The sequence below is a fragment of the Aspergillus fischeri genome, genomic scaffold (genome assembly GCF_000149645.3).
Source record: "Aspergillus fischeri NRRL 181 1099437636244 genomic scaffold, whole genome shotgun sequence".
Lineage (NCBI taxonomy): Eukaryota > Fungi > Ascomycota > Eurotiomycetes > Eurotiales > Aspergillaceae > Aspergillus > Aspergillus fischeri.
The window spans coordinates 383537-404630 of NW_001509774.1; the positions used below are offsets into that span (position 1 = coordinate 383537).

At 47.5% G+C, this 21094-nt stretch overlaps 7 protein-coding genes across 7 annotated transcripts, besides 3 other annotated features; 3 read left to right on the forward strand and 4 right to left on the reverse strand.

Moving 5' to 3' along the window:
- Positions 1 to 243: 243 nt before the first annotated feature.
- Positions 244 to 487, reverse strand: NFIA_044830 (uncharacterized protein; the record flags this gene model as incomplete). Its single annotated transcript, XM_001267560.1, has 2 exons — positions 244 to 335; positions 382 to 487. The coding sequence occupies 2 exons, from the start codon at positions 485 to 487 to the stop codon at positions 244 to 246; spliced, it is 198 nt and encodes a 65-aa protein (XP_001267561.1).
- A 2578-nt stretch (positions 488 to 3065) lies between these two features.
- On the reverse strand, positions 3066 to 3637 carry NFIA_044840 (uncharacterized protein; the record flags this gene model as incomplete). Its single annotated transcript, XM_001267561.1, has 2 exons — positions 3066 to 3343; positions 3379 to 3637. The coding sequence occupies 2 exons, from the start codon at positions 3635 to 3637 to the stop codon at positions 3066 to 3068; spliced, it is 537 nt and encodes a 178-aa protein (XP_001267562.1).
- A 729-nt stretch (positions 3638 to 4366) lies between these two features.
- On the forward strand, positions 4367 to 5284 carry NFIA_044850 (uncharacterized protein; the record flags this gene model as incomplete). The annotated part of the gene is made up of 1 exon (XM_001267562.1): positions 4367 to 5284. The coding sequence occupies one exon, from the start codon at positions 4367 to 4369 to the stop codon at positions 5282 to 5284; it is 918 nt and encodes a 305-aa protein (XP_001267563.1).
- A 600-nt stretch (positions 5285 to 5884) lies between these two features.
- NFIA_044860 (uncharacterized protein) lies at positions 5885 to 6648 on the forward strand (the record flags this gene model as incomplete). The annotated part of the gene is made up of 4 exons (XM_001267563.1): positions 5885 to 5956; positions 6014 to 6322; positions 6385 to 6495; positions 6628 to 6648. The coding sequence occupies 4 exons, from the start codon at positions 5885 to 5887 to the stop codon at positions 6646 to 6648; spliced, it is 513 nt and encodes a 170-aa protein (XP_001267564.1).
- A 4832-nt stretch (positions 6649 to 11480) lies between these two features.
- On the reverse strand, positions 11481 to 13171 carry NFIA_044870 (sugar porter family MFS transporter; the record flags this gene model as incomplete). The annotated part of the gene is made up of 3 exons (XM_001267564.1): positions 11481 to 12649; positions 12694 to 13019; positions 13074 to 13171. The coding sequence occupies 3 exons, from the start codon at positions 13169 to 13171 to the stop codon at positions 11481 to 11483; spliced, it is 1593 nt and encodes a 530-aa protein (XP_001267565.1).
- A 3028-nt stretch (positions 13172 to 16199) lies between these two features.
- NFIA_044880 (uncharacterized protein) lies at positions 16200 to 19024 on the reverse strand (the record flags this gene model as incomplete). Its single annotated transcript, XM_001267565.1, has 4 exons — positions 16200 to 16515; positions 16538 to 17851; positions 17895 to 18339; positions 18478 to 19024. 4 exons carry the CDS (start codon positions 19022 to 19024, stop codon positions 16200 to 16202), a joined length of 2622 nt encoding a protein of 873 aa, XP_001267566.1.
- Positions 16280 to 16406: a microsatellite.
- Positions 16337 to 16409: a microsatellite.
- Positions 16355 to 16409: a microsatellite.
- A 349-nt stretch (positions 19025 to 19373) lies between the features above and the next one.
- NFIA_044890 (uncharacterized protein) lies at positions 19374 to 20845 on the forward strand (the record flags this gene model as incomplete). Its single annotated transcript, XM_001267566.1, has 3 exons — positions 19374 to 19866; positions 19908 to 20020; positions 20063 to 20845. The coding sequence occupies 3 exons, from the start codon at positions 19374 to 19376 to the stop codon at positions 20843 to 20845; spliced, it is 1389 nt and encodes a 462-aa protein (XP_001267567.1).
- Between the last annotated feature and the right edge of the window lie 249 nt (positions 20846 to 21094).

A 21094-nucleotide genomic window follows, 5' to 3' on the forward strand; every position in this document is an offset into this window, starting at 1 on the left:
ATAAACCTTCAACGCTTTAATATCAACCCCATGAATCGCGCGTACCTACAGACTCAGCAATGCCTCCCATCGCGGCCAGGAATACACTTACATTAATCGCCGTAGGCTGCTCCTCACCAGGAAGGGCGGACTGAGCATACACGCTCGTCCCACAGGTCCGACAGAAGTAATGCGGATAATTGCGTGATGCGAAACGGTATTCCTGCCTGTATTAGTCCACCTTACAGGCGCCAAGAATGGAGGCTATACCGTTACTGCATCCTTGTCCATCTCAAACGTTATCTTTGAGGTAGGGACGTAGGTGAGCATGTAGCCGTTGATATGGCAGATGGAGCCTGGGTCTGTCAGCCGAGGTGATGATTGGAAGAGAGGGAATTGTACAGTTGCATGAGACGACGTCCGTTTCTTCGATTGGAGGGGAGGTAGAGAAGGAGAGTTTGACGGCGCCGCAGTGGCAGCTTGCGGTGTAGGATTTTTGATCTGACATTGTGGTTGATATTGCTTGTGTTTGGATGCGGGGGGACAGTTGACTATTTATCGGCAGCTCGTATCTTCAGAGGTTTATATTTAATCGTTGAGTGGTGGTTGGGAACCCCAGAGTCAACGGTTCCCTGGATTGTTCCAGCTGGCTTTCGAGTCTTAAAAATCATTGGCCTCGGCTGCGTGAATACGAGGTGTGACTCAATCTAGAGAACAGACGTATTTGATTAGCTATATGGGTTATGTGGCCAATCTATTCATCTACGTAGCTATGGTAACGACTCACCCTATGCAGATATGGCTTTCCTTGGCCAGCAGGCGTCCATATTCGTTAACTGGGTTTGATGGGCAGTGTTTCGAAGAGGGAAGCAATAACATCACGTCTTTCTAGACTTTGTATCTTGTTGACTTTATCTATGTTGCATAATATGTTCATATGGCCTTGGTGTCCAACAGCTTCTCTTCACATCGATGGAAATGGAAGCAAGAATCATTGAAGGTTGGGTTGATGGGTGATTGACATGGAAACAGCAACTGCAAGTCACATGGTTGTCTATCCTGCCTAGGGCAGCACTGCCATGAATACTTCAGGTCTTCATGATTTGAAACTTGTGGAACAGTTCTAAAATTAGCTTCCTCAAGAATAGCATTCCATGTTCAGTCAAGACGCACAGGTATTTCAGGTTTGCAAATAAGGGATCTATATATCTTTCCGCGCATGCCAAATATATCTCTTCCTCAGCGAGGCCTGTGGTCGGAGCTAGAAGTGGCTGGTCAGGAGCCGGTGCCAATGAGCTTGCACTTCCTGAAGCTGGGTTCCATATGCTCGATGCCGCATACTGGGTGCCTGCAGTCCTTGAATTTGGATGTTTAATTGGGTTCAAATTCGATCCTTGCAGCATCTATGATAGACACTTACTGGGCAGTTATTACGACTCTCATGCCGAAGCCCAGCTAATGTGCTTCTTCATTCGTCGTAACTACTTATTCAGAGACTACCATGATGGCGAAACAGTACAGGACGACTTTCCTCAACTATTTATGCTTTAAGAGAGGAATTGGTTCGGCCAAATTATTATTAGCTTGAAGCCCTGTGGTTCTTGCCGAAGACTTGTGGATCATATTTCGCGGACATTGGATGTGCATTTTGACCTTAAAGCTTTGGAAGTATCTAAGTGATACAGATGTCCTGTTTGTCGCAATAAGTGGGAGGCTAAATTGGAACCTGAATCGAGCTACTACTGCCTTACCTACAGTGAGAGACGCTTGGACTGGGAAAAACAGATAATCTGACTCAGTCCAAATTTGTGCCGTGTCTCAGTACATATGCTTGAAGATGGAGCGTATCAGTAGAATCCTTCCATGATGATTGAAATGGGCATCTGTACCCAGCCTTGTCATGGCAAAATTTCGGCGAAATGCTTGTCCGCCCTAAAGAAGGCCAACTCATCTATGATAAGACTGGTAGCCTCGCTTTGCGGCTCCCTTTTTCTAGACTTGTCAGGGGCTGGGCTCCCCCCAGCATTACTATCTATTTATTCATCAACCTATAAATGTAAAGTGATATAAACATAACTTAGCAGGACTTCGGCCTACCTTGTTATCATAATGGAAATGTGTTGACTCCTTAAAGAAGAAATTACTTACTCCCTTGCCAAGGAACGGGAAGTAAACATCCTTTATTAGCTAGGATATCTTGATCAGCAGTGCTGCTTCTTCTCCTATCTTAATGATAGACAAGAGTAGATGAAAGCTGTTATTTTTATCATCTGGGTATTAAATTAGCTGATATGTGCCATGTTACAAACATAGAGGACTGGTTCCGCGGCAGCTTTAATGTTTGTGTCCCTGTTACTATTGATAAGTAGAAGTCATGATAGCAGCCGGGATAATGTGTTATACTCTAATTTCCTCTCCTGTATCGCGTTGGTGAGGGTTTCCGGCCTGGAAATGGGGATGAAAAAATCTAATGCGAAGCTGGTGCTTATGCATGGCTCTAATAGAACTGTCCAGATGTTCTAATCCTATGACTGTATGGCTTTGCTATGTCAACTGGTGAAACTATATGAAACTATATATTCTTGGTAAATACCTGATGGCTAATCCTTACACTTTAGTATACTTGAATTGAATACATTCCTTTCTTTAGCTGTTGTTTTCAGTCCATCTGCTGTTGATTACTGCAATGGCTGGGTTTGCCAGTCCTATTGTACTATGTTCGCTGTCTAAACATAATCAAATCCCTCTCTGGATGGTGTGAGTGAGGCTGGATACTTGTTGATAGAGTGCATTGAGGAAACTCAAGGGATGATGCTTTCAAACACGTGGTCTGAAAATCAGCATGATACCGCATCTGCGATAGTCTGAATTGACTGTGTTGCATCTTGCACTGCCCCTTGCACTGCATCCTGCGCGGCCTTCTTAACATCGTCTTCATTCGGCTCTGCTCCTCCCCTTTGTTCCTGCCACGCCATAGCATTTGCAGCCCGTTCTACTTTCCTCTTTGCTGTCTGTTTGATATCTGGTACTGCATCCTGGACTGCCTTCTGAACCTCCTGTTCTGCATTCTTGACATTTTGTACCGCCTAGTGCACTGCTTCCTTAACATCCTGTGCGGAGTCCTGTGCCTTCTCTGTTGCTTTATGCTTGATAGCCCATGTTGCATCCTGCACTGCCGTCTGCATTACTTTGTCAACCTGCTCTACTGCGTTATTGATTATGACTTGTCCTTCCGCCACTGCTAATGTCTTGATACGCGCTACCAGGCTGGTGATGACCCCCACCACATTCCTGGCTTTTAATACTGCGTCCTCTGCTGTCCCCTGGAATGGCTTCCACGCAGTATCTTTTGCATCCTCCAGTTCTTTCTCAAGAGAAGCAGTTACATCTTTAACGAACTGTGCTGCTCCTTCTGGTGCCTTTTGATATCCGGCAGCACTTCCCTGAACGTCCACACTAGGACCCCTGGCATTCCTTTCCCATAGGATGGGTCCTCTGCTACCCCCTTAATCGCCAGTACCAAGTAATCCACTACCATCTGCACGGCCTCCGCAACCTTTGTGACTTCAGCACCCCCACCTGCCTCCCTCACAACCCGCACGAGCTCCTGTGCGACCTCGCTGCGACTCAACCACAGTAGCGGCAGAGACAGTTTCATGGTTCACTTTGGTCCGTGCTTCCATAAGTTGGTGCACAATCCGCCTCACTCAATGATCGTAATGCAGTAGAGGGCTAGGAGATAGTTCTTCAAGATATGATTCCTGGACAGTAGTGTGTCCAGGCCTAGTTGGAGCGCCACTGAGGGAAGTGTTTGATGTGTCCACAATAGAGTCAGGCTGCAGGGACGGTGAGTGGATTAAACATTCAATCTCACAGCTGCTTCTTTTCATGCTGTTCATGCTAATTTTACCTCATAGTTCTCCTGTTGGCTGGGAGTCTAATGCGTCCTAACTCACTTGCCGCGCGGGTGACACCCTCCATCACAAGGCGAGAGCATATTTCCCAGCGGATACACGAAGTTTACTCATCTGCCTGTGGAGCCCCACAGCCCCCTACCCTCCCTGTACCCAGTTGACCAATGATGACGGGGCACCAAACACCCTCGCCTTTTTTTTTGCTGACTTGTCATCTGCCTATTGGCGGATCTTCCTTTTTAAACCCAATTAAGTTAGAGTCCTTTGCCAAATGCATCACAGTTGCGACCACAGCTCCCGTCATGCTTATCGCCAGCTCAGTCAGACTCGGGATGGACTGCTAATATATAAGCGACACCATTCCATGGTAAGGAAGCTCCTGATAGCCAGGTACCATGGAATCAAAAGAAAGCTCCCGGGACGAAATTGGAACTCCCTTGTGACTATCTGGGAATTATTAGGATTTACCGAGTATGTCGGCTGTCGCCAAGTCCGAACATGAGGAATGCGAAGCATCTGTCGACCATCACGATGCAATCAGTTACCAAGATTCGGAGCGGTCTATCTTTGATGGAGGATGGGAGCCGGACGCCGCTCAACCAGAACTCACCGATCTGGTTTTTGAGATGAGGGAGTTGAATAAGTGTATTAAGCTTGGCCTCGCTCGGCTTCAAGCACAGGAGCACGCGGCGGACAAGGAGAAGGATCTTCAAAGGCAAGAAAGAGTGTGGAGGGAATACGAGTTGAATTCAAGACTGGAGGGAATGCCACAAGGACTTCATGATTTACCGCACCTGACTGGAGAACATTTGGAAAGCATTTCCCGGTATTTTTTAGCAATTTTGGGGGGTTCAACCGAGCTGATTGATCTCAAGAGGAAGAATGACACTTGGTCTGACTACTGCCGCAATCCTGATGTTTTCAGCGGACTCGCAGTGGTTCTCAATCCGACTCCACAGACTCACAAAAGCCCTACGAGAACAGGAGTGGAAGTAAACACAATAGAACGTGGCGATTCTCGGCCGATTGAGGTTCCTATAGTGAAAGCAACGTTGCTACAAAAGGCCAAAGAGAAGTGGCTGGCTAGTGTTTCGGGTGTCACTGTCGCCTTACAGAGTTACTCTGACAATATAAAGTGGCAGCGAGTCACATGGGATTTCCGGGATAGCAGTGTTTGTGCTGCTTCCGTATCACTCTACTACGAAGATAACCGCAGCAAAAAGGGCGAATGGCTATTACAACATACATCACGCATCCTTCTGAGCAGCCAAAATCGCGAAAACCTGTCCTTTTCTGTTTCAGCGGGCCAGCCGGCAGACAATCTCCACATCTCTTACAACGTGTATCTGCCATCGTGGGATTTACCCCCAGTGAAAACTCAAGTTTGGTGAGTCAGAGTCGTTAATAGCAGCTCTTGCGTATCTGATAGGAATATGTATAGGCAACTTTCTGAGTTTCGGCGCTACAAGACCCTAGATTTCAAGTGTGCAGCACATATCTTAGCAATGCTTCATACTCCGACAACAACAGAGTTGATACCACCTAACCCCTCTACTTTTCAGTTTCTTCGGCGTTTCACTGCACCTTGGACTTTAATAAAGTTCAGGCCTGAAGAAGCTAGGTGGGCCTCATCGAGTGCCCCCAGCCGGAGTTACTGTCGCATTCTTCAGCATCATATTCGTTTCTTTTATCCTGAGGAAAGCGCTCAAGACCCGATGTTCAGCATGAGGGGTCCCCGTCCAGGTCTTCGCATTGAGCGTGAACGTGGGACTATACACACCCCCTCCGGAAAATATATCAATTTCATAGAAGGCCGTGCCTCCCTATGCATAATTACGATGGAAGTTAACCTTCCTTGCACGAAATTAGTTATCCTTGAGGACGGCAGACTCCCTGAGACTGATATGAATCTTTCAAGCCAGTCCTTCACCGCGGACTGGACAGGAAATTTCATACCTGGTCTCAAGATTTTTATGTTTGCCATTGACAAAATGATCCAGAAGGAGTGGCAAAGGAAGTGGAGCTCTCTACTTGACGAGATCGATAATTGCGTGCGACTCCAGGTCAGTTATGAAGTGTACGACCCAAAACTTGAATTCATTAATAACCCGACTGCATAGGTTACCGATCTACGCAATCGTCAGATGCGTGAAGATCTGATGTTCGACAGCTCATTTGCGCGATCCGACTTCTATTTTACCATTTTACAACATCTCCGGATCTTCGCACAGACAATCCGAGACACAGGCTCCGATCTTCAGGCTTTAGCTGACTTGGGTCTCTTCCATTTGAGGATTCCACTTGACAATATTGAAAGTCCTGCAGCTGCAGCATGGGAGCAAATCATGACTCGCTTTGAGGAGACATCAGATCGGTTACTTCAACGAATATACAACCAGACAGAAGACATCAGGAGCCTTCGCGACGGGGTAAGTGCACATTTTCAAATGAAGACTAAATCAGTAATAATGAACGCTAATAAGCTGAACAGCTCTTTAATGCCACATCCCTTCGAGAAGCGTCCAAGTCCACAAATATGAACAGATATATCATGGTCTTCACCATTATGACCATCTTATATCTGCCCCTTAGCTTTGTAGCTGTAAGAAGTCTTTTTCCGGCGTGCTTGAGCCCTTGTCCATTGACTTCAAACAGGCAATTTTTAGCACACCGATCACTGAAGACGGGGTCAGTACGCGGCTTGTCACCAATTTCGTAATCTCAAGCGTTACAGTTGGCCTTGGGACCTACGTAATTGCTCTGCTTTTGATCGTTTATATTGACCGTAAGAAGATAAAGGGTCAAATCGTCAACCACTTCCGGAAACAAGGGAATGACGATGATGAAGCAGAGATAGGTGATAAGAACGAAAATGGTAAGATAAAACGCGGGTATCCCAAGTTAAGGGTTAATGGGCAGAAAAATCGGAGAGTCCAGCTCCGTAAGTTAAGGAAACCTGGTGGTGGGGAACCAGTATAATTCTAATTAATGTAGAGAGTTCTTGCCTTAAACTGTTTCCGGTCTTGCTGGGTGAAATAGGGAGGTATAGTGATAGTATGGTAGATAGTATAGTCGTTAATGATTATTTGAAATTTCAAAACAGTTAAAATTCACCGAATGATAGTGGTTAAACTCGAACCAAATCAAACCAAATCTAACCATGGTTAGTTAGTATGGGCCTAAATAGGCCTTTCTAGGCCTATCTAGGCCTAGTGGCAGTTTTTTGCGGTTAAACTCGAACCAAATTAGAACGGGTCAGGTTTGGTTCTAATTTCTAAAATTTGGACTAGAAATTGCAGCGGTTCGGTTCCAAGTTCCAACCATAGTTGGACTCACCTAAACTCAGACCAAATGCAACTCTAATTATATTCTGATAGATGCTTTAGGACTAGTATAGTTTAGGATAAACCTTTCCTAAAGAGTTATTATATACTAAACCTCTAGTAAGCTACTAGTATGGGCTAGTACCTTATATAGATAATAGTTTCCCTAAGCTGTATATATATAAAGTAGAAATAGAGGTAAATAAATAGCTTAAGGAGAACTAAGTAGTTTATTCTAATTATTATAATATATACATTTTTCTTAGTAAATCTATACTCCCTGGGAACTCTGTAATCATAGCAGCAACTCATAGCCTAGTTAATAATACCTTGCTGGCTAGGGACCTCCTTGAGCAGTCAACCTCCGGCCTGCTTACAATAACACAGGTTCCCTAGCCACAGATGGTCTTTATAGAAGGAGAATTAGCTCATTATTATCTAGATTCCAGTTTTTCAAAGTTTCTAATAAATTAAAAAGCCCTATCCTAAACTGCTATTTCTAAGAGCCAAGGCACAGGGTTAAATTATAACTTACCATGCTTTCTCATTATGATATAAAACTAAATATATGATATTAGCTTTAAAAGACTTTATAGGGTGCTAGTGATATACACTATATTCTTAGGATTATTATTATTCTTAACCCATATCTTACTGAGATAGAAGAGAAGTTTAATCTTACTATCTATTCTATAATATATATAAAGTTCAATGTTTTATGGCATATTAGAATAAACAGAACTTAGCTAGCAGATGTTATAAAATACTTTATATCAGAGCCTACACTAGTCTTTCTTTAATATATTAGGTATAAATATGCTAATCTAAGCTCCAGAGTAGTAATAGATTAGGATTATAAAAGTCAACTAAACCCTGTATCTTAGATAGATGAAAACAGGATTATCATCCTTCTAAAGGGAGATAAGAATATTCCTAAGATTATAGTATATAAATATATGCTTCACCCTTCTTATATCCTTAATAATATTATCTTTAATAAGTAATTTTAAAATCTACTTTTTGTAGTCAGTATCTGCAGAAAGTCCTTTAATATAAATTTATAAACCTTATAAATGTCCTGAGCATCCTTCTTATTAAAAGTAGACTTAGTAAGATATATAAAGCCTATAAAAAACTACTTAGTGAAATTTAGTATAGATAACTTTATATGGCGCAGAGAGATCATTCTATATAAGAGAAAATATGAAATTATATAAAATCCTTAATTATAGTTAGGTCTAGCACAGGCTATCCTTCACAAAGGCCCCCTTCTCAGAGATTTTTATCCTCTTAGGATGCCCACCTATATATTTAAGAGATAAAGTGTCACACCCTGGGATCCGTCTCTGCTGTTCTTCTGCTAGTCAACTACTTTGGGAAGGGGTGATATAGTCCCTGGACTATATCCGATACTTGCCTGAGGCCTACCGATCAGGTAGCCGTCAATATACCAACCGGGTATATGTCTGATGTGACGATACAATGATCCAACCTGGGATCAAGGACAATCCAAAGGTAACACAAGGTCAATGAACAGTAAAGATAGAAGCAAGGCCTATTAAGGACGTATCCTTAATAGTAAGAGAGTAGCTGACGAATCGGACTAGTGAACTTGTACTCAAGTAAGTTATTAATATTGAACGCGAGGAACTAAACTAAGAGTCCTAGATACAGTGGTAATGAGTGTCTTTATATAGTTCCTCCTTTCCGGTCCATCCCCTAAAGCTGTTGTGAGGTCCCATTATGGACCGTTCTCCCAAGGTCCATGGTGGCATTATGTAGTCACGGTCCCTTATGGACCGTTATCTTTCCTTGGCATTAGGGACCGTCATCACGTGACTTAACCGTCTCCTGGTCTTGAGCCTGATTGTACGTCAGATTGCACTGCCTTTCTCGTAAGCCTCATCCAACCATTCTGTGCCGACTGCAAGTGTGCCGTAACATAAAGATTCAGTAAGGTAAATAAGTATATTGTGAAGGGCTGAAGCAAGACTTAAATTCAATCTAACTAGGCCACAAACTGTGTACAAAAAGCTTGAAGAAGAGAGGTTCTCCCTACGCGTTCTCCATGTCAACAAGCCAAGGTCTCGTGATACACGTGACCAATATCGGGCACTGGCCCGTGACATATATAATAGAGAAGTATAGATAGTACTAATATAATATAATCTAATAGTACTTATTCCTAGAGAATCTTTGATTTATCTAAATAGAAGGTCTTATAGTAATATTAGTCTTTTTCTTAATTTACTCCCTAAATATAGCTATTAGCTTAGGTAACAGCTAGTCTATTAGTCTTTTATCTTTCTTTAGGTATTTCTATGGCACAGAGACAGTGTAATATAAAGGGGGAAAAATAGTTTTTAGTAGGGAATAGTATTTATAGCAGGGTTAAGAAAAGGAATAGGCAGCAGATTTTAAAGTAATATAAGATATTAAGATAAAAGAAGTAGAAGAGAAGTTAAGGAGGATAGGTAGGATGTCTTTATGCCTTTTATTAGGGGGCATACAGGGACCCTAACTTCTTAGGGCTATATTCCCAGTCTCCTAGTTAATATAGTATTAATGCTAAGTAAAGCAGCTAGAAGACTGGTATTAATATATAGAGGAAGGGTAAGTATTAGTATTAAAGAGCTAAGTAAATCACTATAGATAGATAAAGGAATCACCTTAAAGGCGTGAGTAAATCACCTAACTTACCTAGCTCACCCTCTTAAAGTAGCAATGGCTGAAAGAGGAAAGGAAAGCATCCTCATAGACTTTTGAACAATAGTATAGCCTACCTAGGTTAGAAATGAACTACGCACCCCGGTACCCAAAGTGTGAGCTTGGAGCTCTAAAGCAGAAGACAACTTGGTTGGCGCAGAATATATTATAATGGAAAAAGCTGCTGGCGTCCAACTCAGTAAAGTCTGGCCAGAGATGTGTATCAAGGAGAGATTTGAACTCGTGAAGACAATTTCAGGATATCAAAAAGCCTGGATGTCGATATCTTTCACTCAATACAGCAGTGTATACTACTCATCTGATACTAACAATACTGACAGATGTGACCTCGTGAAGGGGGATGGGTCAGTAACTAAAAACCAAGGGTTTGCTGTTGGCCCGTCAACAGACCGAGAATTCCTGGATGATGGTAGGATAGCGTAGGACTTTGACAGAGGCCCTTATATGGCTTCATATTCTGCCATTTTGAGGGTATCTGCTTACATAATTATTTTAGGGAGTAGTGCAGAGCAATACAAGTCTGCAGTTGGCCTTCGGGAGATTGTTTGTGTGCAGAATATGACCTAATTACCTCGGGCTTTCTTGTCACTATATGGCCCCGGCACGTACTGTCGCTCTCGTTCTAAAAAGATAGCGGCTCTTCAAAACTACCTTCGTCTTGTGAAATATCTTCTACCAACAGATAAATCAATCAGGTCCGCATTTCTATGGCACCCTGACCTTCATGCTGAGAATATCTTCGTTCACCCTGAAAGGCCAGCGGAGGTACTAGGCATCATAGATTGGCAGTCAACTGAAATATTACCACTTTTTGATCATGCTCGCCAGCCATATCTTCTTATAGATGGGGAGGCACTATATCAATCCAGATGCCTTGATCTTGAAAAGGAGTGGACAACCCTCCCAGCCGTGCAGGCCGCTGGCTATCCGCCATTCCCTTTACAGTTCTCAGCAGATGAGGTTTCTTTAATTAATGAAGATGTTTCTGGCGCAATCAGAGGTATGGAGTTAATGCAAAACCTGAGGCAATCGCTAGGCCAGCTGTGGCCGGACAAAGGAGTTGTACGGCCGGAGCAATATGATGCAGTGAAAAGGCTCTTGAAGCGAGCGAAGGCGGAGCCGATTGATCGGCTGGCACATTCTGAAATGGAAAGGGTTGCGTGGGAAGAATCATGGCCATTTGATGACTGACAGTCTTTCTAGATGGTCTAACATGTCTTGGTTACACGCTTCAATAGACTACCACTGGTCTTGACCTCTACAATACTTATATAGCACGCAACTGCGCATTAGGGCGCTATATTTTGACCTCAGATGTGCCTTTTCCTTCTTACCATGTTGGGATATCTTGGAGCCTTGCCACAACGGCTTTCGACGCGGAACCTGGTGTTTTATTATACCTTTCTTGCTGTCCTGCATTAAACATATGAATTCTTCATCTAGGTTGGTTGGCCATCTATCACAGGATAGACGTCAACAATCGTATTATATACTACATCACTTCCACATCACAACATAACCAAGAGCGTGTATCACATCATGCCGTCTTAGGAACAGCCTCTTCAGCAGTCTCCAAATGCGCATCCCGGGCCTTCTCCTGTTGCATCTCGCGGAAGGTAATGGTGGGAGTCCAGTGCTTGCTCAGCCGGGCACTGCTCACCTCGGCGTACAGCTCATCCACCTGCTCGAGGGTAAGACCCTTGGTCTCGTAGATCAAGAAGTACACAAACGAGATGCACAGGAAGCAGCAGCCGCCCCAGACGAAGAAGATCTTGGACTGCAGGTTGGCGTTGCCCGGGCCGTAGTCGACCAGATACGGGGTGGAGTAGGCGATGGCCCAGTTGAGCAGCCAGTTGGTGGCGGTGGTCATGGAGAGGGACTTGGCGCGGATCTTGAGGGGGAAGATCTCGCCGGTGACGACCCAGGCGCTGGGGCCCCAGGTGGAGGCGAAGAAGAAGATGTAGAAGCAGATGAAGGCGATGGCGGCCTTTTGGGCGGGTTCGTTGTGGACGATGATGACGCCGTCGGCGTCCTGCCCGGTGGTGGTGGTGCCGAGGATGGCGACGATGAACTGCGAGACGCACATGCCGACGGCGCCCCAGAAGAGGACGGGGCGGCGGCCCCATTTCTCGATGGCGTAGAGGCCGGGGAAGGTGGAGCCGACGTTGACGCAGTTGGTGATCAGACTGATGGTGAAGGAGTTCTTGAAGCCGGAGTTCTTGAAGAACTGGGTGCCGTAGTAGAAAATGAAGTTGATGCCAGTGAGCTGCTGCAGGGCCTGCAGGCCGCAGCCGGTCAGGAGCCGCTTGAGCAAGTTGCCCTTGAAGCAGTCGAGGTAGGTGGATTTGCCGAGACTAAGCTCGTACTCGTGGTTGGCCTGAATCTCGGCCAGTTCCTCGCGGACGGCCGGGTCATCGGCAGGGAGGCGGCGGAGACGGCCGAGGGCTTTGGCGGCGCCATCGATGTTGCCACTCTTGATCATGTACCGGGGCGTGTCAGGGAGGATCAGCATACCGCCGACAAGAATGATGGACCAGGCAAACTGGACAGCGATGGGGATCCGGTAGCTGCCGGTGTCCATGCGGTGTTGGGTTGAGTTGTTGACGATCGAGGCCAGCAGGAGACCGATGGTGATGGAGAGCTGGTAGGCACCGACGATAGTGCCTCGGATCCACTTGGGGGCAGTTTCAGATTGGTAAAGAGGGACTGTCCATTAGCAGGGTTCTGTAAGGCAGTGGGAGAAGACATACTCAAAGCAGAGATCAAACCAACTCCGAGACCGGCAAAGAAGCGACCAGCAAGGAAGAGGGGGATACCCGTGGCGGCAGTCTGCAGGACGACTCCCAGGTTAAACACCTGGGCCGAAGCAATCAGACCCCACCGACGACCGATCCGGTCACCCATGGGAGCAGCACCCAGAGCACCGAAGAATGTACCAGCAGAGAGGATGGAGACGATGGCGGCAGACTGAGAGGAGGTAATATTGAGGTGTCCGGTGGCGTCACGGTAGCCGGTGGAGAAGAGGGCTTGCCAGTAGGGCATGGCAAGAATGCCGCTGATTGTTCCTGTGTCATATCTAGATCGGTCAGAAGAGATCATTGCAAGAGGAATGGCGAGTGAAGGAACCTACCCGAAGAGAACACCTCCAAAGGCGACGAAAAGACCGATGACAATGGCCGGCCAGGACTTTCCTGGCACGCCTTCTGGCTTCTTGAGCATGAACCCCATTGTGCAAGTATTATTATGAGCAGATGGAGAAGAGGTGTCGACTGGAGGAGAGATAATGCCGGTATGGCGGGGAGACGGGGTGCCTTTTATGTGCCGGAGCGAGTGAGACAGTTACACTACAGCATCGGGCAAACCAATCGACGCCGCCCGCAAAACATACAGCCATCTCCTTGGTTGAATCTTATTCGATAAGCAAGCCATATTCGCTTCTAACACCTTGGCTGAAGTCTAATCCCTGCAGTCTTGGCGAGGGATGGAGGTTGTAGACTCGACGACGGCCAGTCGCCCTGCCAGTCCCTGTCCGTCACGCGAGGCCTAGATCCAGCCAAGAGAGTAGAACCAAAGCCATGAAGGCGACTTTACTCATCAAGACAACCGGTGAGGGAGTTTCCCAGGTGGATCGGGGCAGAGCTGGCCGTGGGTGTGGATAATGTGTATCCCCATGGGGGAGGGCGGGAGGCCTGAGAGGGGACCATCGTTCGGCTTCCCCCAGTTTCTGCGACGCCGGGCCGGGTTGACAGTCTGTCTCGCAGTCTCTGTTGAGTCTGACTGGGGGGATACGACTGTGCCCCGGAGAAATGGCAATAGTCAAAACGCCGTCCCGAGAAACTGATTGGTCTGTCTCCAACATTTCCGCCGAGAATTCTCCCATTGGAACATTTCTCGTGTCTCGGCGTTAGTGGCTGAACTCTACTGCCAAAGTGCTTCGAGAATGATCATTTGCCTTCGCGGAGCGGGACACACTCCGACAATTTCTTTGAAATATTCACCGAGAATCTTCCTGTTTCTGTGCAGTCGGGCATGTGAATGGCCGTATTCCTCCGACTGCGGGGCCCCGCAACACCAGCACCTCGAACTACCCGCAATACAGATCAGACCATAGGGCACACTATCGTATCTTTTTCTCCCTAGTTTTAGTCTATTGTCCCGTACTGTCGCTTCCGATCTTCGCAATCGGAACGACAAAGTTCGGGCTTGAGACTATCGGGCCAGTGTCTCGCCATGAACTTAATTGATTGATTCCCACATCAACCATGGATCAATAAGGTCATCATATGACCTAGTCCAGTGCTCGCTTGGCGAGAACGGCAAGAGTTGGCGACGTCCATGACTTGTCCTTGCAGGAAGCCAGACCCTTGAGAGAGCATGACATTCCCCATGTTGCGGGTCGATATATATCCAAAATATTTTTCCTGAATTATGGAAGCTACCATTATGACTCTGTCTATCCTATAGATATGTGTGTGTATGTGTATCCACACTGTGTAGTATAACGGCACAGCTATCAAAGGAGACTTTTAACAATGGGGCAGATACCTCCTCCCCGCAAGAACCGTGAAATATAACTTATCAACCCATAGGAGGGTATTATTCTAGCGGATATATCAGCCTCTTCGTGATAAGCAGAGTCGCAGTTACAAGAAGCAGACGAATGACCATATCCAAGCGATGTGTTAGGTTAAGGCTCACTGAAGGGCGGAGCTATGGGCCAAGCCTTTTGATATATAGTCAAGTGACAAGGTCGGATATTGTCCCTAATGACCAGAGTCACAATTACTGTTCTGGACAGGGACGATGTCTGAGACGGGGCATTGCATGCTTCTAGAAGTCGCTGTGACGAACCGGCTACTAAACAAGAAATCATGATTGTACGGCCGATTATGTATACTTTCTACATTTGCGTGATGATGGGAAATAAGCTAAGGAAGATGATTTATGTAATCTACATCAGCGATCTGGTTCTAGAGTCGCCTGTGCCAAGTCACGTCTGATGCTGCTGTTCCTGTCAAGCTATTCCATTCTCTTCTGACAGGATGTCTATCACAATCTGTATTGAGTATACTCACGAGAAGCCCTAGCAGAAAAAGGGGCTTCCTTATCTGTACCAGAGTGAACCAGGTTTCATGAGCTTACAACTTGATAACCATGCGGAATAGTACCAATATGCAGGGTTTCCATCCCTCAAATGTTAACACCTCATATTTAAGATAGCTCAGCAACGAGAAGACCAGACTTTTCCGAGCCCTCCACAAGTGTCGTGTTTGCGAAATAGATCTACAGGCTATTCTGTCGCGTCAGATATGAGTGCCACTAATCTCCAGGGCCATCGAAATAAGGAATGGGCGAATATATCCGCCATACAGATGAGTGGATTGTAACAATGTAGCGCGATGAATTTGTTACAAGATCTGGTTTCAATTAATTTAAGTTGTTGGATAATACTTGCTTGGTCATGGAGTACAAGTTGCTAAGGTGACAGAGAGAGATATATATTCCCACCTTGAAGGGTACGCCAAGTGTCTGTGAAACTCGCAAACTATCACAGCAGTGAGCCGGTCACTAATATAATCTCCAGCAACCAAGAGCCCTTCAGCTTAGTGTTGTAGCATCGTGATCCTTCGTAAACCTTGTCGTAATCGAGAAATGGTAAGGAACACGATCCTGGCTTGACCACCACATATAGGTCAATAGCTAGTTCTGAACTTCCCAGTAAAGGCACACGTAAATATCATGTATTCAGGGGCTGACATCCATGTCCCCAATATTAGCAAAGGTGGTGCTGTAGTCGTTGCTGTCCAATATTGCCTACATTTTGTTGGGATTCTTCGACCAGCAAAAGTCTATGTAGGTTAGATCATATTCCTATTTTATATTTATGGCAATATCAGGAAAATTTGGAGACTGTACTGAAATCCAGGGAATATTCAGGTAGCTGACACTGTGCATTGATGGCGTGTATACTATGCAGCGAGGTCTGGCAAGATATGAAGCTAGTCATAGAGTCAGAAGACTATGGTGATCTTACTGTTCCATAAGCATATAGAGCACAATGCAGGAGACTAGACGAGAGTGGGAACGCCCCTATATCTAAGACTTATGGATGTGACACTGTTCCAAAGTACTACATGCTACAAAGACACAGCAACCTGCAATAAGTAAATCATACTTGAATCCTCTGCTTCGCCTCATTTCCGTGTCTCATTACACCCATGGTAGCTGATAACAGTCAATCCGAGCGACTTTGAATTTACACGATGACCATTCCTATGAGATGTTGCTGAGGAGGGACATTGCAACTCTCCAGACATACCAACATCAGCATATCAACCTCCTCCACTTCCTCCTCCTCCACCTCCGCTGCCTCCTCCGCAGCCTCCGCCACAGCCTCCTCCACTTCCTCCCCCTCCTCCTCCGCTTCCTCCTCCTCCGCTTCCTCCTCCTCCGCTTCCTCCTCCTCCACCCCCGCTGCCTCCGCTATCTCCGCTACCGCAGCCCCCGCCCCCGCCTCCACCACAACTCCCACAGCTCGCACCACAGTTCGCACCACAAGCAGACGCAGTGGCCTGCGTCCCACAAGCTCCACACCCAGTAGTGAAACTGACAGACACCGAAAAGTTCGCATTCGGGATACGGGTGTACTCCACCGCCCAGGTTGGATACTCCCCCGGCGGATCGCTCCCCTCCGCGCCCCAGAACACCAGTTCCCGTTCCTGGATTGTCCGCGGTAAGTACCGCTTCTCCCGCATGTCCTCGTAGGTCTGAATGAGAGACCTATCATCTGAAACCCACTTCGCCACGAAGAAGTCGTCGTGCGTGCGCTGCTCCAGGGCGTGGCTGTATGGTTGTGCGCGGTTGATACCGCCGAGCTTGATTCGATCGGATGATGGGTCGGATTGGAGATGGAGCCATTGCGTTGCGGACTGGAAGGGCAGGCTCTGCGACATGGCTGTTGCGCCGGCGGAGAGGGTGTCCAGTGCAGTGAGGAGGGTGAGGCGGTTGGTTATCCATGATGCTTCGCCGGGGGGATTTGGCCTCCGCTCGGACGGGGGATAGGCGCATTTGTCTCTGGATAGGTGCAGGGCGATGATTGACCAGGAGTCGAAGGGGAAGGCCCAGACGTGTTTGGAGAGTGTGCATGTGCCGCATTTGACGGGGTAGCGGTGGAGTGCTTCGGTGCAGTCCCAGGGGAAGAGGGATTGATGGGGATAGAGGTGTTTGTTGAATCCGGCCCAGTCGTACCAGTACTCGTGCAGGGAATCAATTAGGTCGGGGCCGGTGTAGCACCCAAAGTGAAAGCGGCGGATATACTCCTCTGTCAGTCCGTATGGGACGTTGGTGATGCTTTTTGGGTGGTTAAACGGATCCTGTGTTGCGCGAGGGCGACAGACGAAGCTCATGCAGTAAAGTGGCTGCGGAGGGTTGTTGTCTGAGATAGTGACTGAAGCCGAAGCGACAAGTGGTCCAAAGACTTCCCAGTCGATCAGCGAGTTACAGAATTGCTGGCAGTTATTGGTCAATCCGTCCCATGTGAGTCTGGTCTTGGTGTCTAGCAATCTTCCCACAATGCTTTTGAAGTAGACCGACACCCATGGACTGAGAAACGCTTTGACTTTGTCGTGCAGTTCCTGGCATGCACCCTCTACGCCGTCGTTGCTCGCTTTCACCAGTAGCGTAAGGATCTCATCCTCTGCCGGCGACGACGGCCAACCGGTGAAAGGAGTCCCGATGACTTGCTTCAGAACCGCTTGGAAGCGCTTTCGCTTCTGGGGAAGAGGGCTGACATAGCGCCATAGCTGCCTCTCAGTTTCTCCACAGACGGCAAGGCAAGTGCCGTTAACCTTTTGTTGCTCTTGTCCGAAAATCGGATCGCGCAGGGATATTCCGGCCCCATTTCGACTCCTGCTATCATTAGCACTTTCACCCACAGGCTGAGCAGACTTACTCTTTACTGCCGTTCTCAAATACCAGTGGTCCAACTCGAACGGCCACACGGATGTTCTTCCATGGGTTCTCCTGCACAAAATCATTGTACAACCACTCGTCCCCCATCAGACGCATCTTGCCAGACCTCGAAGCGGCAGAGTAGATTCCGGACCGACTATTGTAATCATTGTGAATTACCTTCGCCAAGGGAGTAGGTCGACTTGAAAGACCTGATCTATTCTGTGCTTCCTTGACGCTCAAGTACTTTGCGTCGGCCAGCATATGCACCCCTGTTTTGCCCTGCAGCCCAGATGGTCGTCGAATTTCATTCGAATTTTTGCGACAGGAACGGCAGGAAGTATGCTTACTGATGTAGTCGTCTACCTGAGACGCAATGGAATGCTTGTATTGTTTGATGTACGCAGGATCTCCGTAATGGTGCTCCCAGTAGCAATCTTCGCAGACTGTCTGGGTGGACTTACCAGTGGCTTGATACATACTCCCCCGGATGACGCGCTTGCATCTACTGCAAGGGAGGGTTGAAATGGCCGGACACCCTTTGAACCCTTTCTAGGTCATTCGTAGCTGCGGGGTGAGAGGACTCGGAGTATTTGCTGCCGGTGAATGCTCGATGGTCTTCTCAATATCCAAGAATCCAGCGGCTTGGAGAAGTAGCCGTGCTCGTCGCTTAGCGGCATCTGTCTCGACAGGACGCTGTAACAGGCGTTCATGTACATCGACATTCACCTTCGTCCTGGTCTTTGCTGCTGCCAGCTCCATCGCGCGGACTTGTGCGCTCCTCACCACGCACCCTTTGACGTTGAGCCTAGCAGATGCTTGGGATGGTAGTTTTGGAGGTGTCTGCGCGGACTGCGGGACGAGATTGGCGATGAAGGTGTCAAAGCCGTTGACCAGTGTATTGTCTGCGTCGGGGCGGATATGCTGGAACTGGGGTTGCTGCCATTGTCGTAGAGTGGAAACAATGCAGTCCAGCTCTTGGTTGAGCCCAGTCCAGTAGAGAGATTCAAGCTCTGCTAGAAGGTGATCGGCGGCATTGCCGACTTCAGTCCAGGCAGGGTCGTCTGAGCTTGCCGAGGTAACGGGTTGAGTCTGTTTAGCCTTGTCGAATAACCGGGACAGTCGCGACATTAGTTAAGTATGAGCTGGGTGCGTAATGTGGTTATTGAATGAGAGGATGGGTATGACTTTATATAACCTGTTCTGATGCACCTGATCCAAGTATTCAGGCAACACGGACAATCAGCCTTGCGCCCGTTGCAGTTCACGTGTGCTTATCGAAGCCTGGAGGCTCTGATGCTCGTATTCGGGGCACCAAGGCGGGTTCAAGCACATCAAATGATTGGCAAGCTGCGCCCCACGCTTGGCGAGGCTCAATGTGTCGACTGACCGTTCGATCAATCTGAGCAGGCATCTACCGTTGAATACTTAAGAGTGGACACGGAACCAGTAAATTTCGGTCTTGCACATCACAGTCAAAATGGCCGTCCTATGCACTGCATCGCAAACTGAGCTGCACAGCAACGCCGGGTCTTTCAATGCGCTGTTGGCGTCTGACAGAGCTCGAAAGTATAATTTTCGCGATATCAATGAAGATGTACAAGTTCCTGATCCGAGAATATTCAAGGATTCAATTCTGTCGACTGATGTTACATCCCTCCCAAACGTGGCTCAATGTGCCGCGCACTTGGAACTGTTGCAGGCGATCAACCATATCCGCCGGGAAGTCCTCAATTCAAAGGACCTGGACGCGATCCTCGACATTAAGCCGGAGAAGCGGACAGTGCAACAACGGTACTCCCGGAAAAGGATCGAGGTAAAGGATCCTAGGTTTGCGCAGAAACGGCAGGTCAAATGGCCGTTTTATGTCAAGCTGGGAGTCGCCCGATTCTTTCTCTGGTTGAGGAAGATGGATGAGATGTTAGCATCGAATAAGAATGAAGTCCTTGAGTTACCGACCTGTCCTCCACTAGGTATGTCGTTCATCTATTCCAGAGCAACAGCTAATGATTAGATGTGCTCATCGCGTGGCATTCTGCCCTGTTGAACCCGGCATGGTTCAGGAAGTACTGCAAGAACAGTGGGATCAAGCATATGCGGCGGGTGGTATTCCCATGGAGGCAGATTGTAAGCCATTCCTTCGCCTTTTAGTCCAAGCTGACTGTTTAGCACGAATGCATCAATGACAAAGACTGGAGTTTCAGTCTGCCCTCCGACGCAACGCAGAACTTTACAAGCCTGACTGGCCAGGAAGCAGACTTGCTGGCCTACCTTCTGAGTCCAAAGCCTGAGCCTTATACCTCTCTTCTACTCGCTTACCGGGACTCGTCCCCTGATCATCGCCTCTACCTAAACAAGCTGGACAGTCTCTGTCAGGAGAAGAAAGAGCAGCTACCACACAGCGCCTTCATTGCATCCTGCCATGCAGCCGCCCACCCGGGCCCATACGGAGCCTACCTATTCGACGCAATCGAGCGCCAACGCGTCTTCGTCGACAAGATGGTCGGATACCTCTGGATCCGCAGTCCTGGCGTCCACGGGACGCTGTCCAGAGCAATCACCCGCTACGACTACTTCTTGCAGCTATTCAAACTTCGCCCGGGCACGACCCTTGTTCCAACACTGGACATCGACCTGGTGTGGCATACCCATCAATGCTCGGCGAGCATGTACAAAGCCAGTATGAAGAAACGGGCGGGCAGGTTCATCAACCACGACGATACTATCCCGGCGGGGGTGCTGCGGACGCAGTCAGACGAGACCTCGTTGCTGTTCAGAGACTATTTTGGCATGGACTATCATATTTGTCTCTGCTGGGAGTGCGAGGCTCTTCAGTCGGCTGTGGATGAGTGTGGGGACGGCGAGGTGGATTTTGAGAAGCTGGCGAATAAAGTGGTCCATGATTTGGCGGTTCATCGGCTGCTGGAGTTGAAGCGGAGAAAGCAGGTATAAGACGATACGGGTTATGAATTACTAGGGGTCTACTTTGTGATTGGTATACGGATTGTCATTCAGTGAGTAATCTAATAAGTCAGTTGAATGGGCTCACAGTCTGACATATGTTAGAAACAGACTCCAGTTTAGGCACTGACCTCCATGCTTACCTCTTGGTCACGCTGGCATTTGCTGACCAAGCACATACTACAGTACGATTGCTAATGCAAGTGGATATCACAAACCAACACACTTATCGAACCCCCA